Below are 13,220 nucleotides of genomic sequence, written 5' to 3' on the forward strand. Positions count from 1 at the left end.
ATGAAAGGACAGGGATGCCTATTGCTGGGGCAGTGGGCCTGTATGTGGGTTGTATGACAACCCCCGGTGAGGCCTGAAAAGGGGCAAAGTTATTGAGGATACTGCCTCGCAGGCACAGAGAGGCACTAGGAGTGTGCTGTGGCTCTGCTTTCTTTAAAGCACTCCAATGTGGAGTCAACCTTCTCGCTTAACAGGTGAGACTGATCAAAAGGCATATCCATAAGTGATTCCTGGATGTCACCAGAAAAGCCCTTGTTCAACATCCATGCTTAGCGCCAGAGCACCATACTTGTCTTGACCCTGTCACCAGGTAGGTCGCCCCCCTAGCCACCGTGTGGTCCTCCCCGAGCTGTGCGCTGTAGCTGCGGTCTGACCGCTGTTGTTCCTGCATTCTTGGTAACTTGTGCCGTGTCAGGCGTTTCCCACCTTGTTCCCCTTTGCATTCTGTATCCCGTATCTGCTTTCCCCCCGTTCCCCTTTGCATTCTGTATCCCGTGACTGTTCTCCCCCTCGCTCCCCCTTTGCCTTCTGTGCCCCCCCATTTCTCGCCTCGACCTCTGTTTCCCGCCGCTGCTCCCTGCGGCCCCGCCCCCCCGCCGTTCCCATTCGCCACCCCGCTCCCGCCTCCCAGCTGCTCCTCCCTCCCACGCCCACTTATATGGAGGCCGCACGGTGGTAAAGGGAGCGACCCTTGACCCTGTCACTAGGTAGGTCGCCCCCCTAGCCACCGCGTGGTCCTCCCCGAGCTGTGCGCTGTAGCTGCGGTCTGACTGCTGTTGTTCCTGCATTCTTGGTAACTTGTGCCGTGTCAGGCGTTTCCCCCCTCGTTCCCCTTTGCATTCTGTATCCCGTATCTGCTTTCCTCGTTCCCCTTTGCATTCTGTATCCCGTGACTGTTCTCCCCTTGCTCCCCCTTTGCCTTCTGTGCCCCCCCGTTTCCCGCCTCGACCTCTGCTTCCCGCCGCTGCCTCCTGCGGCCCCCCCCCCCGCCGTTCCCATTCGCCACCCCGCCCCCGCCTCCCAGCTGCTCCTCCCTCCCACACCCACTTATATGGAGGCCGCACGGTGGTAAAGGGAGCGACCCTTGACCCTGTCACCAGGTAGGTCGCCCCCCTAGCCACCGTGTGGTCCTCCCCGAGCTGTGCGCTGTAGCTGCGGTCTGACCACTGTTGTTCCTGCATTCTTGGTAACTTGTGCCGTGTCAGGCGTTTCCCCCCTTGTTCCCCTTTGCATTCTGTATCCCGTATCTGCTTTCCTCCCGTTCCCCTTTGCATTCTGTATCCCGTGACTGTTCTCCCCCTCGCTCCCCCTTTGCCTTCTGTGCTCCCCCGTTTCCCGCCTCGACCTCTGCTTCCCGCCGCTGCTCCCTGCGGCCCCGCCCCCCTGCCGTTCCCATTCGCCACCCCGCTCCCGCCTCCCAGCTGCTCCTCCCTCCCACGCCCACTTATATGGAGGCCGTGCAGCGGCTGCGCAGCAGACGCGCGCAGCGGGCGCGCCGCTGGCACGCCAAAGGCGCGCCTAAGGCAAGCCCGTCTGCGCCCGTCCGCGGCCGGACCGCGCCCAGCGCCAGGACCCCTGGCCCCGTCGACGCCAGCCCACACGACGGACCTACGACGCGGCAACCCTCAACGCACTCAAACCCGGCCGGAACCCCGTCTGCTACCAAGCCACCCCAAAACGCACCCACAGACCCTTCACCTGCCAAGCCTGCAACTTCACCTGCCTCCGGACCTGCACCGCACCCACCAAGCCGAACACCAGCTACAACCACCTCAAGTGCATCCTGCTCAACACCCGCTCCATCCACAGACACGCCGTCGAACTCTGGAACCTCCTCGACACAACGTCGCCAGACGTCGCCTTCCTCACAGAGACCTGGTTGAACGCCTCCTCAGCACCCGACATCGCCACAGCCATCCCGGACGGATACAAGATCTCCCGGAGGGACCGCGTCGACCAGACTGGAGGAGGCATCGCCATCGTACACAAGAACACCATCCGCATCACGACCAACTCCGACGACACCTTCACCGCCGCCGAACACCTCCACTTCCAGATACACTCCGACCCCAAGACGACCCTCAGAGGCACCCTCATCTACAGACCCCCGGGACCGCGCACACAATTCAGCGAAGAAATCGCAGACTTCATCAGCCCGCACGCCCTCCCCTCCGCTGACTACATCCTCCTAGGGGACCTCAACTTCCACCTGGAGAACAACAAGGACTGCAACACCACCACCATGCTGGACAACCTCGCCAACCTCGGACTCAAGCAACTGGTGAACACCCCCACCCACTACGCCGGCCACAAGCTTGACCCCGTCTTCTCATCCAGCAAACACATCTCCTTCAGCCACTCTACCGGACTTCATTGGACTGACCACAGCTGCGTCCACTTCAGCTTCAGAAAAACCACGACCCACCACCGCCCGCAACAGGTTCCTCGCCGGAACTGGAGCAAGATCACCGCCGAGCAGCTCACCACCTCCCTCAGCCGGAACCCTCCCGCCAGCACAACGGACCCTAACGAAGCAGCCAGCAACCTCACACAGCGTATGACCGACTGCGCCGATGACCTCGCACCACTGAAGAACCCTCCCAGCAGACCCGGCAGCAAGAAAGCCCCCTGGTTCACCGACGAACTCAAGGACTCCAAGAAGAACTGCCGCACACTCGAGAAAGCCTGGCGCCACGACCAGACCACAGACAACATGACCGCCCTCAAGCACGCCACCCGCAGGCACCACCAGCTGATTCGCACCACCAAGAAGACAGCATACAAAGAAAGACTGGACAACAACGCCCACAACAGCAAGGAACTATTCAGCATCGTCAAAGAGCTCTCCAACCCCAGCGCCGGAAACAACAACATCAACCCTTCACAAGACCTCTGCAACTCACTCGCCTCGTTCTTCCACCGCAAGATCGCCGACATACACAACAGCTTCGGCGCACAAACCACGCACCCAACCGCCAAACCAACGCCCCCCACCACAACCCTCTGCGCCTGGACCCCGGTCAGCACCGAAGACACCACCCGCACGATGAACACCATCCACTCCGGATCACCTGCCGACCCCTGCCCCCACCATGTCTTCAACAAGGAAGGCTGACTCCATCATCGCACCCCAACTAAGGGACATCATCAACACCTCCTTCCACACCGCCACCTTCCCGGAGAGCTGGAAGCACGCCGAGCTCAGCGCCCTCCTGAAGAAACCAACAGCGGACCCCACCGACCTCAAGAACTTCCGCCCCATCTCGCTCCTCCCTTTTCCTGCCAAAGTCATTGAGAAGACCGTCAACAGACAGCTCGCCGCCTTCCTCGAGACGAACGGATCCCTCGACCCCTCGCAATCCGGCTTTCGAGCCAACCATAGCACCGAGACCGCACTGATCGCAGCCACCGATGACATCAGATCCCTGCTTGACAACGGGGAAACAGCGGCCCTCATCCTCCTGGACCTCTCTGCAGCGTTCGACACTGTCTGCCACCGCACCCTAGTACAGCGCCTCAGCGACATCGGGATCCAAGAGAAGGCACTGGAGTGGATCATCTCATTCCTCGCCGGAAGAACTCAGAGAGTCCGCCTCCCCCCATTCAGATCCGAGGCCTCCGAAGTCATCTGCGGCATCCCACAAGGATCATCCCTCAGCCCAACCCTCTTCAACGTCTACATGAGCCCCCTCGCAGCCATCGCACGCCAACACAACCTCAACATCATCTCCTACGCCGACGACACCCAGCTGATCCTCTCCCTCACCAACGACCCCGCCACCATCAGAACCAGCCTCCAGGAAGGGATGAAAGACGTCGCCGAATGGATGAAGAACAGCCGCCTGAAACTGAACTCAGACAAGACAGAAGTCCTCATCCTAGGATCGTCGCCCTCCACCTGGGACGACTCCTGGTGGCCCCCTGCCCTGGGCGCCACTCCCAAGCCAATGGACCACGCACGCAACCTGGGCTTCATCCTGGACTCCTCCCTCTCGATGACCAGACAAGTCAACGCCATCTCATCATCATGCTTCAACACCCTACGCATGCTCCATAAGATCTTCCGATGGCTCCCCACCGAAACCAGGCAGACGGTCACCCAGGCACTCGTCACCAGTCGACTGGACTACGGGAACACCCTCTATGCCGGAACCACAGCCAAACTTCAGAAAAGACTCCAACGCATCCAGAACGCCTCCGCACGACTCGTCCTGGACATCCCCCGACACAGCCACATCTCCAGCCACCTGAGAGACCTGCACTGGCTACCCGTCAGCAAGAGGATCACATTCAGACTCCTCACCCACGCACACAAGGCTCTCCACGACCTGGGCCCCAAGTACCTCAACAACCGCCTGACCTTCTACACGCCCACCCGCCAGCTACGTTCGACCAGCCTCGCCCTCGCTGCCGTACCACGCATCCACAGAGCCACCACCGGAGGAAGATCCTTCTCCTACCTGGCAGCCAAGACCTGGAACTCCCTCCCCATCCATCTTCGGCTGACCAAGGACCATCTCTCCTTCAGGAAGCAACTCAAGACCTGGCTTTTCGAGCAGTAACGGACCCCTCTTCCCCAGCGCCTTGAGACCCTCCGGGTGAGTAGCGCGCTATATAAATGCTATGATTGATTGATTGATTGATTGCTCTGCCTAAGCAATCAGCAGTGTGCAGTTCTGATGTATTTTACTGCATCCTGGACATCTTAAATAGTTTGAAGAGAATAAAGGTGAGATGATTGTGCCCTGGGTGGAAGTGGCGCTCACTTTTGCCGGTTGCTGTACACTCATTAACATGTGTCGCTGCAAATTTTGCAGACAAATCACTGAAAGAACACATTTCCAATCAACCTCTCATTACATATAGACGGGGAAAGAACATCAGATCATTGATAAGTCCGAGCTACCCTAAACCTTCTGCGAAATCTAACTGGCTGACACAGATATGTACTGGCTTTCACAAATTTGGCAGCTGCCAAATTTGTCCTCTAGCAATGAATAACACTAAAACATTCCAGAGTCATCAAGGGAAACAATATGAGATTAGCCAACTGATCAACTGTAATAGTCGATATGTGGTATACATGCTCAAATGTAAATGCAGCTGTTTTTACATTGGAAGTACAATTAGGCAACTCAAAGAGAGAAACAATGAGCACCTAAAGGCCATCAAGCACCACGACCCCAGATACTCGACAGCGACACATGTTAATGAGTGTACAGCACAAGGGACACACAAGTAAGTGGCATATGTCCGTCAGTACTCTTGCCTGCTTCTGTTCGCTCACCATATCGATAACTGCAGCTCGCTTGCTCTTATCACATACGATGGCGTGCCTACATGGACTTGCTACTAAATAATTTGATAATCTCAGAGGCATGGAATCGCGAACGATAGCTTATTCACCTATCTTTTTTCACCATACATACTTATGTTGAACATTGTAGCCACCTAATGGTTGGCTCAATACTCCTATCATTGCCCCGCATGACAAATCCGCCGGCTCACCCACTACCGCGTTAATTCGAATTGTCTGACATGATATACTTGATGATACTTATCAATCTCACTTTGAAATATTCAGCCGCAGCCCGCTCGATTTTATATCACACACGATGGCGCTCCCACATGGACTCGCTACTGAATAATTTGCTAATTTTCAGATGCATGGAATCTCAAACGGGAGCATATTCACCGAGGTCTATATAACTAAATCACACTTGTGTAACGCATCTGAGCCACTTATTGCTTGGCCAAGTACTCTAATCACTGCCCGCATGATAATTCCGCTCACCCAGTACCACGATAATTCAAGTTGTCTGACATGATTTACTTGATGATACTTATCAAGCTTACTCTGCCATTTTAAAGACTCTGGCACAATAATTGATGCTCTCTAATACTAAGCCTGGGCAAAGCACTACGCTGCGCTCGCGTAGTTTGCGAAGTTTGCGCTACCTCGCACTACGCGAATTGCACGTAGCACAGTGCAAACACGCATAGCGTAGTGTTGCGTAGTGCAGCGGTCATTTTTTGCTTGCTCGCGGTCCTCAACGTCAATTTGGCGACCGCGAGCAAGCAAAATGACATCCCGGCGAGACTTTTTCCTCGTTCGCGATCAGCAACATCAAGTTGGCGATCGCGAGCGTGGAAAATAAACCTCCTGGCGAGATTCTCAACGCGAGGAGGTCAGGTTTCTCATTGCGAGTGGTCGCGTGTGCTCGCGACCGCTCGCGATGAGAAACTACCAGTCCGCGTTGAGAAAGATGCCGCTCGAGTAAAAATCTACCCGAGCAGCAGAAAACTACAGCTCGCACTGTGCAAGATGCCGTTTTCAATGATTGCACAGTGCCGGTTGCTTGTCCGCACTGTGCAATCATTGAAAACGACATCTTGCACAGTGCGAACAGGGTGCTACGCAGTTCGCGAAGTGCTACGCGTAGTTCGCGTAGTGCGAAGCAAACTTTGCGTAGCTTCGCGTAGTGCTACTTCGTGAACTACGCCCAGGGTTATCTAATACTGCCATAGCGTGATAACTTGGTTCAGTACACTCACATTGCTCTGATTGCCATGTTGAAGCACGTCACTGCCGTTATAATCTACGCCTCGCACTTATTCACATGTGCACTCTCACAATGGTGCGGGCTTCTGTAAAGTGATATCTGACCCTAATAATTCAGATTATCCTCAATTTTCAATTTACAGATATATGTAGGACAGAAGCAAACAATCTCCTTTGAAATTTTCCCGGCCGTACTAAGGCTGGGACGGAATTATAACCAGCCAGAAGGTATGTCTCCCAGATAGTGTATGGTCATATTGTGGCTCCGCATCTTCATACATAGAAAAAATACAAGATATGTGTACATGACGATAACACTCTACATTATTTTAGGCTCAAAACGATATCCAGTGCACATTAAGGTAGGCCTGGGCCTATTCCCAGTACTCATAACCTACTAACTCACACCATTAACATAACTGGTATGCGCTCATGTCCCTTATATCTCTGTATATTTCCCTATTCCCTATGCTGTAGCAGTTATAAACCCTTTCACCACATTTTCAATTGCTTCCTGGAGTGAATACTGTCTTGATCACCACGTTAGATAATTTCGAATATCGTGGAATTATATATCAGACACTATAATATGTTTGAAAGCACAAATAGGCACTTGTACGGTGAAATGATTGGCTCACTTATTTGTGCTTTTGATGGTTTCTCTGCATATAAATGATATATATATACACAGTTGGGACCACTTATACAATCACGTTTACAGTATGCATCAATTGTGCCCATATGTGTGGGCTGATATTCTGTTTTATATATGTTTTCCAGCCCTGAGGAAGTCGCGGGTCTCTTGTCCCGATCGATGAAACACGTGTTGGCTGGAGCAGATACATTATGCTTGTCTCTCTGCTATAAGTGATTAACTTAGAACACTCCTTGTATGTGTGCCAGGGCCTCTTCTAAATCTTAAATAGTTTGCACCAGGTCGGCAAGAAATACCCCTAGGACTGTTGACAAGATCTTAGTGATCATGTTCTATACTACATGGGAATACCTAAACAGCTTGCATTGGCTAATGGCAGAGCTAAGATGATTTAGAAGAACTTTTGTTTTCAGAATGCTACCACTCATTTTGACTCTCTGTCTATAGGGACCGTAAGAAATAAGTAGGAGTTAACTCTGCTGATAGATGCCTGAACTATCAGGCTCTCATGTGTGAGGAGTTGTGTCAGGAAAGCAGGATAACCTGAAGCAGTTCTATGGAGTGGCTATCTGCCTTTTCACAGGTGGGTAAGGGAAAGGCTTAGCCCAGGTACCCATTAGATTGGTTGTCACTAAATAATAACAAGTGCATGGACAACGCCTGTCCAGGTGGTAGAAGTTCTGTGAGGACATTGGTATTGACTTCAAAATCTGGTATCCCACAGTCTCGGACTTCTGCTGTGCATCTGAGGATCACAGCAAAGGAGGCTGTTTCTTCGATTGAGATGGCTGGGTAAGAACCTAACGAAGTTTCCCCAGGTCCACATAGACATTTATGTTACTCTTGTTTGAGAAGAATATAAATAGTTTGGATTCATAAGGGCACATTCCTCACATGAATTGAAGTTGTGACCCAAATCCAAACACCGGAGACACACCTCACGGGGTCGCTACAAGGTATAAACTTTGTAGTTTTAGCATGCATCATTATCTCTTGCACAGTGGAAAGGAACAATTTTAGAGAAAAGTTGTAAACTGATGAGAAAAAAGTTGGGAGCTAGCTCCAGGACCCGTGTGTGAAGGTGTGGAAAGAAAGGAGTTGACATCAGGTGCAAAAGAGTGATGCTTTGACACAGCTTCGGCTGTCACTTCTGGGGCAGAATGAGGTTGACGTGGAGCCAAATGGAGCCACTTGCTAGTGTCGGGGGCTATGCTGTAAAATCTTCCCTAATCAGTTGGTGCCTGGGGGGGTATTCACAAGGTGAGGAATCTGTGGTTAGACGTATCCAATGAAAAGGCATGCATGAGATGGTGAGGCTCCAACTAGAGTTGTGGGCGCGGAGTCAATAGATTCCCCAGGAAATTGTGCAGCTCCATTAGACTTAGGAGGAGAAAATAGTGTTCCAGAGAGGATTTGAATGCAAGTGGGCAGAGAAAACTTCAAAAGAAAATGGTTATAGAAGTAGACAATGGTGATGCATAGGATCAGGGAATGTAACAGAGGCAGCCAATGGTGAAGTAAAGGAGTGGGCAATGTTACAGAGGTAACCAATGGTGATATAAAGGAGCATGGAAAATGTTATGTGGACATGAAATACGAGCAATAGTGAGACAGCGATTAAAAAACAACACATTGAGACACTTGGAGATCACTGTTGCTGAGCTGCATGCCCTGGTATGTAGGTCTTGGTCAAAGAAGAACTAGGCAAAGTTCAATTTAATGTCAGTGGAGCCATGGGATGGCGATCTTTTCCATGAGGGAGTAATTGAACAGTTTCAGGGAAATAGTAACTACAAATGAGGTCAAATGAGGAGCACAAAATGAATTGAAACTAATGCAGCTCAAGTGTTTGCTTCATTTGAGAATGATAAGTAATTTATTGGACCGAACATTGATAAGTTTCACTGCAATTATTTACAAATTCAAAAGATTTAAATCAGTAAGGGGTAGGGAGGTTAGACTAAGAGGGTCCAATCTTGTTACGCATGCAATGGGCAAGGAAGGATTTTAAAAGCGATCTAGCAGAGCACACTGTGACTTCAGTTCACCAAAAGACTCTATTTTCGAAACTGAACCCTGAAAAAGTAAATAATAGAAAGAGTTTAAATGGGATCTAAATATTATTACTACTCTAAGAATTACAAGAAGGTGTAGCCACAACCATTGGGGTCCTGTAGAAGAAAATGAGCACATGGCCTAGGATCCATATAAATGTACTGAATTCAGTATCTGGGCCTGATCATGTGACAATGATGAATGTTGAAGATGTGCTGAGGTACGTGTTACAGGGTCATCGTTTAACGTGAATAGTGATCTGATATAAAAGTGTTAAACAAATTATTGCATTTTCTTGTTTAGAGGTTTTATGTTTGGATAGACATTTCAATATTAATCACTGCTGTTTGTACAATATGTTTTAAAGTGTAATCCGAATTTAGATTCCAGTGGTGATACATCTCTTACTAAAAATGCTCAAAAATCCACCTGTGTTTCAGGCAGTGGTTATGTCATGTTTGTTTTTGTGTAATAAAGTTTACAAAACAATACATCCATTTTGGACTTCTTCACTGTAGGCAGCACTTATGACAGCATTATCCTGGAGGCCTGGTAAAGGGAAGGTGGCCGTGGAAGAGAGAATGACTGCATCTGTGGTTATGCTGACCAATTAAGTGTTAAACCAATGTTTGATTTGTTGGTGGAAATAATACTGGGAAAGCATCCCCACCAATAGGTACAGAAATAGCAGAAATTCGAATCCCATAGGCAGGTCAAAGTCTCAGCAGCGTCAAGGATTCTAGCTGCAGCTGAAACAAGGGCTTTTGTCGAACTTGTAAATGAGGTAGGCAATTAACTGCTTTCCAGAAAAAGGGGTTGAATGAAGAATCCAGAATATGTTCTCACCTATCATTAAGAAAGACTGTAGTGCCTGCCTAAGGTTTATCCACAGAATTCTTCACTGTATGAATTAGGGAAAGATTGGAAGGGTCCTTATCCTTTATGAGCACAAGTTCATGACTGAATAAACTAAATATGTGTATTTGCAGACAAAGCAATCTTACCAATGTGCAGAAGATCTAGTTTCTTGTCATACCCTTCCCCTTTTCATACACTATATAGGGCCTGACTTGGTCAGCCCTCCTCATTTTCTACAGGGGCCTCACCGATGCACAGAAAGCTTAGTTTCTTGCAATACTCAATCTATTTTGGAGGGAAAGCCACTGTAACCTGAGGGCAACTGTTGATCTACTCTCTGCCTTAACCCTTTGCTAATCACTACAATAGCAGTTTGAGTTTTGTAAAAGATTGAAGACAGTATCAAAATTGCGGAAGTATTTGAACCAGTTTACAACAACCAAAATGCAAAGGGAAATATTCTCACACAATTGTCAGTTTAACAAACATCTCAGAAGATCGCATCATAGCCAGAGCTAGCTCAGTTTCAAAGATCTTAGAAGAGAAATTCACCCAGAGCATCTCCTCTTCTAATAAATCTGGTCCAATAGGAAAGTCAGGTTAGATCAGCTTGATGCAAGAGGAGGTCACAGCACTCGTCAAAAGGACCTCAATTGCCAATTCAATACAAAAGAAAACGGAGACCAGTTTCCGATCTTCCAGAAGCAATCAAAACATTGACAACTGTAGTCCTTCATGAACTACAATATCATGTTGACCCAACAAGCTGATTAGATGCCAATTTGTTGGGCTTTAAAATGATCCACAGTACAGAAGAAACATTGAACGATGTGAGGGAGAGTTACTACAGATATTAGACTCAGGAAATATACCAGTTCCTTTTTTTAGAAATAGGCAAGTTGTCTTTGGTAAGTGGATCATATACTAGTTTAAAAAAACAGAAAGAAATGAGTGGGGTTATAAGACACAAACATAAACTTGTTGTAATCATTACTATAAGACCACGCAACATATCAAGCTATGTCACAATCTGCTAAAAAAAAGAATACCATTTGATTTACTGTAAGCCTCTGTGCTCTTCCTGATCCCGCAATATGTTACTACTAGCTGGGGTGACCAGAGCACACCAATATGTTCCCAAAATACAGACCCGGCAAAACCTAGGATCCAGCTCTCCCATTCAATTAGCGGACAAATAATCTGACAGAAGTGGAGTACAGGGTGCCATTCAAAGGAGGCATAGATTTGCAACCCAAATTGAAAGGAGATGGTCTGAATAAAACCTTAAACGCAAGTGAGTTCTTAGATTATTCCATTATTAACATCCACGTGACAAAAATCATTATTGCGAGTCACACCTTCAAGCAATGGTTAGGGATGCATGAACATTACGTCAAGGAAATAACAAAAAAAGTGTCGTGGAGGCTGTAATGATTATTCAATACTGAAACGTTGGGAGCTCGATTGACAACAATAAAGCAGCTCTGGGCTTATTATGGCTGGTATAAGCCTTCTGCTACAACATCGCGATGTTTGTCTTTATGTTTCTCTCTTTCTAATTTAGAACGATCTATCCATAGTGGGTAGAATGTTCTAATAGCCTTAAAGCCCTTCTGCCTCAAGCTATACCAGTTGGTAAAGGCACTCTCCCACTGATACAGGCTATATCTTGGAATAAGAGCCTTTAACAACTGGTATAGCCCTCAGCAGCGGGCTGTAAGGCTTTACTCTCCTTTTCTCCTGTACAAAGGGAGGGCAATAAACATACCTTTTGCATAGCAACAGTAATAGTGATTCTGTATCACTCATCCAATCTACAGCTATTAAAATAGGACGCATTCCGAAAGGAATTCTGTGATTGGTACTTAGATATCCAGAGTAAATACTTTGGTAACCATACCCTCTGTGTGCTTGATTATGTTATCCAGCAGACGGGGATAGCTTGTTAGGTGCTTCATCTCTGAGCCAATTAAGTCTTTGAGCTGAAGTCGTTCACAGTCAGGGCTGCTTTCTGCCGCCTGTAGTAAAGAAACAACACTTATTGAGACAATACATATAAATTGACTACAATACACGCTTAGATCAGTTATACTACACATCATACAAAGTATTACCCTCAAGACCCCAAAGGACATTTCTCTCTTCAAGTGATGGGCAAGATAAGGAAACTAAGACTTGCAAAAAGGACTAATGGATGCAAAGTTCTTGTTATCATTTAGCAACGGTTTGTTTTAGGCATTGTTACTCCTTGAGAAATCATTTAAATTAGGGTTACTACCAAAGACTGAAGCTTAGCAACTTTGACAGCTGAAGAAGTAGGAACTGAAAGGTGAAGAAAACAGTTTCAGTTGATTGGAGCCCCATGGCAAAAAGTCCCTCCCAAGAGCATAGCCGAGTTCAAGGAATATGTTATGATGAAGACGTTTCTTTAAAAATGTCACCGCTGATACCTGCCACCAAAAGCAAACTCAAATGTGCAGCAAATTCCACATGCTGGAAAGAGTATAATCTGACAGATTGAGATCGGGAACCTGCATCTTTGCAGCATTGAACAGTTGCTGTGGGTGCACTCAAACAGGACAACTTGGAGGCAATGCAGGCAGAGGCAAATTGATTAGGCCTGGGCGTAGTTCGCGAAGTAGCACTTTGCAAAGCTACGCAAAGTGAAGTTCGCACTACGCGAGCTACGCGTAGCACTTCGCGAACTGCGTAGTACCTTGTTCGCACTGTGCCAGATGTCGTTTTCAATGATTGCACAGTGCGGACAAGCAACCGGCACTGTGCAATCATTGAAAATGGCATCTTGCACAGTGCGAGCTGCAGTTTTCTGCTGCTCGAGTAGATTTTTACTCGAGCTTCAGCTTTCTCAACGCGAACTGGTAGTTTCTCATCGCGAGCGGTCGCGAGCATACGCGACCACTCGCAATGAGAAACCTGACCTCCTCGCGTTGGGAATCTCGCCGGGAGGTTTATTTTCCATGCTCGCGATCGCCAACTTGCAGTAGCTGATCGCGAACAAGGAAAAAGTCTCGCCGGGATGTCATTTTGCTTGCTCGCGGTCGCCAACTTGACGTTGCGGACCGCGAGCAA

At 48.7% G+C, this 13,220-nt stretch overlaps 1 protein-coding gene across 1 annotated transcript in view; it reads right to left on the bottom strand.

Moving 5' to 3' along the window:
• The window catches only part of LOC146772765 (rho guanine nucleotide exchange factor 11-like), a 237,740-nt gene that overhangs the window by 175,611 nt on the left and 48,909 nt on the right, over positions 1–13,220 (bottom strand). Inside the window, 1 exon segment of the mRNA XM_085637029.1 lies at positions 12,031–12,148. Coding sequence (XP_085493155.1) covers positions 12,031–12,148 — 118 coding nt within the window.

Source organism: Triturus cristatus, chromosome 12, assembly GCF_964204655.1.
Source record: "Triturus cristatus chromosome 12, aTriCri1.1, whole genome shotgun sequence".
NCBI classification, from domain to species: Eukaryota; Metazoa; Chordata; class Amphibia; order Caudata; family Salamandridae; genus Triturus; species Triturus cristatus.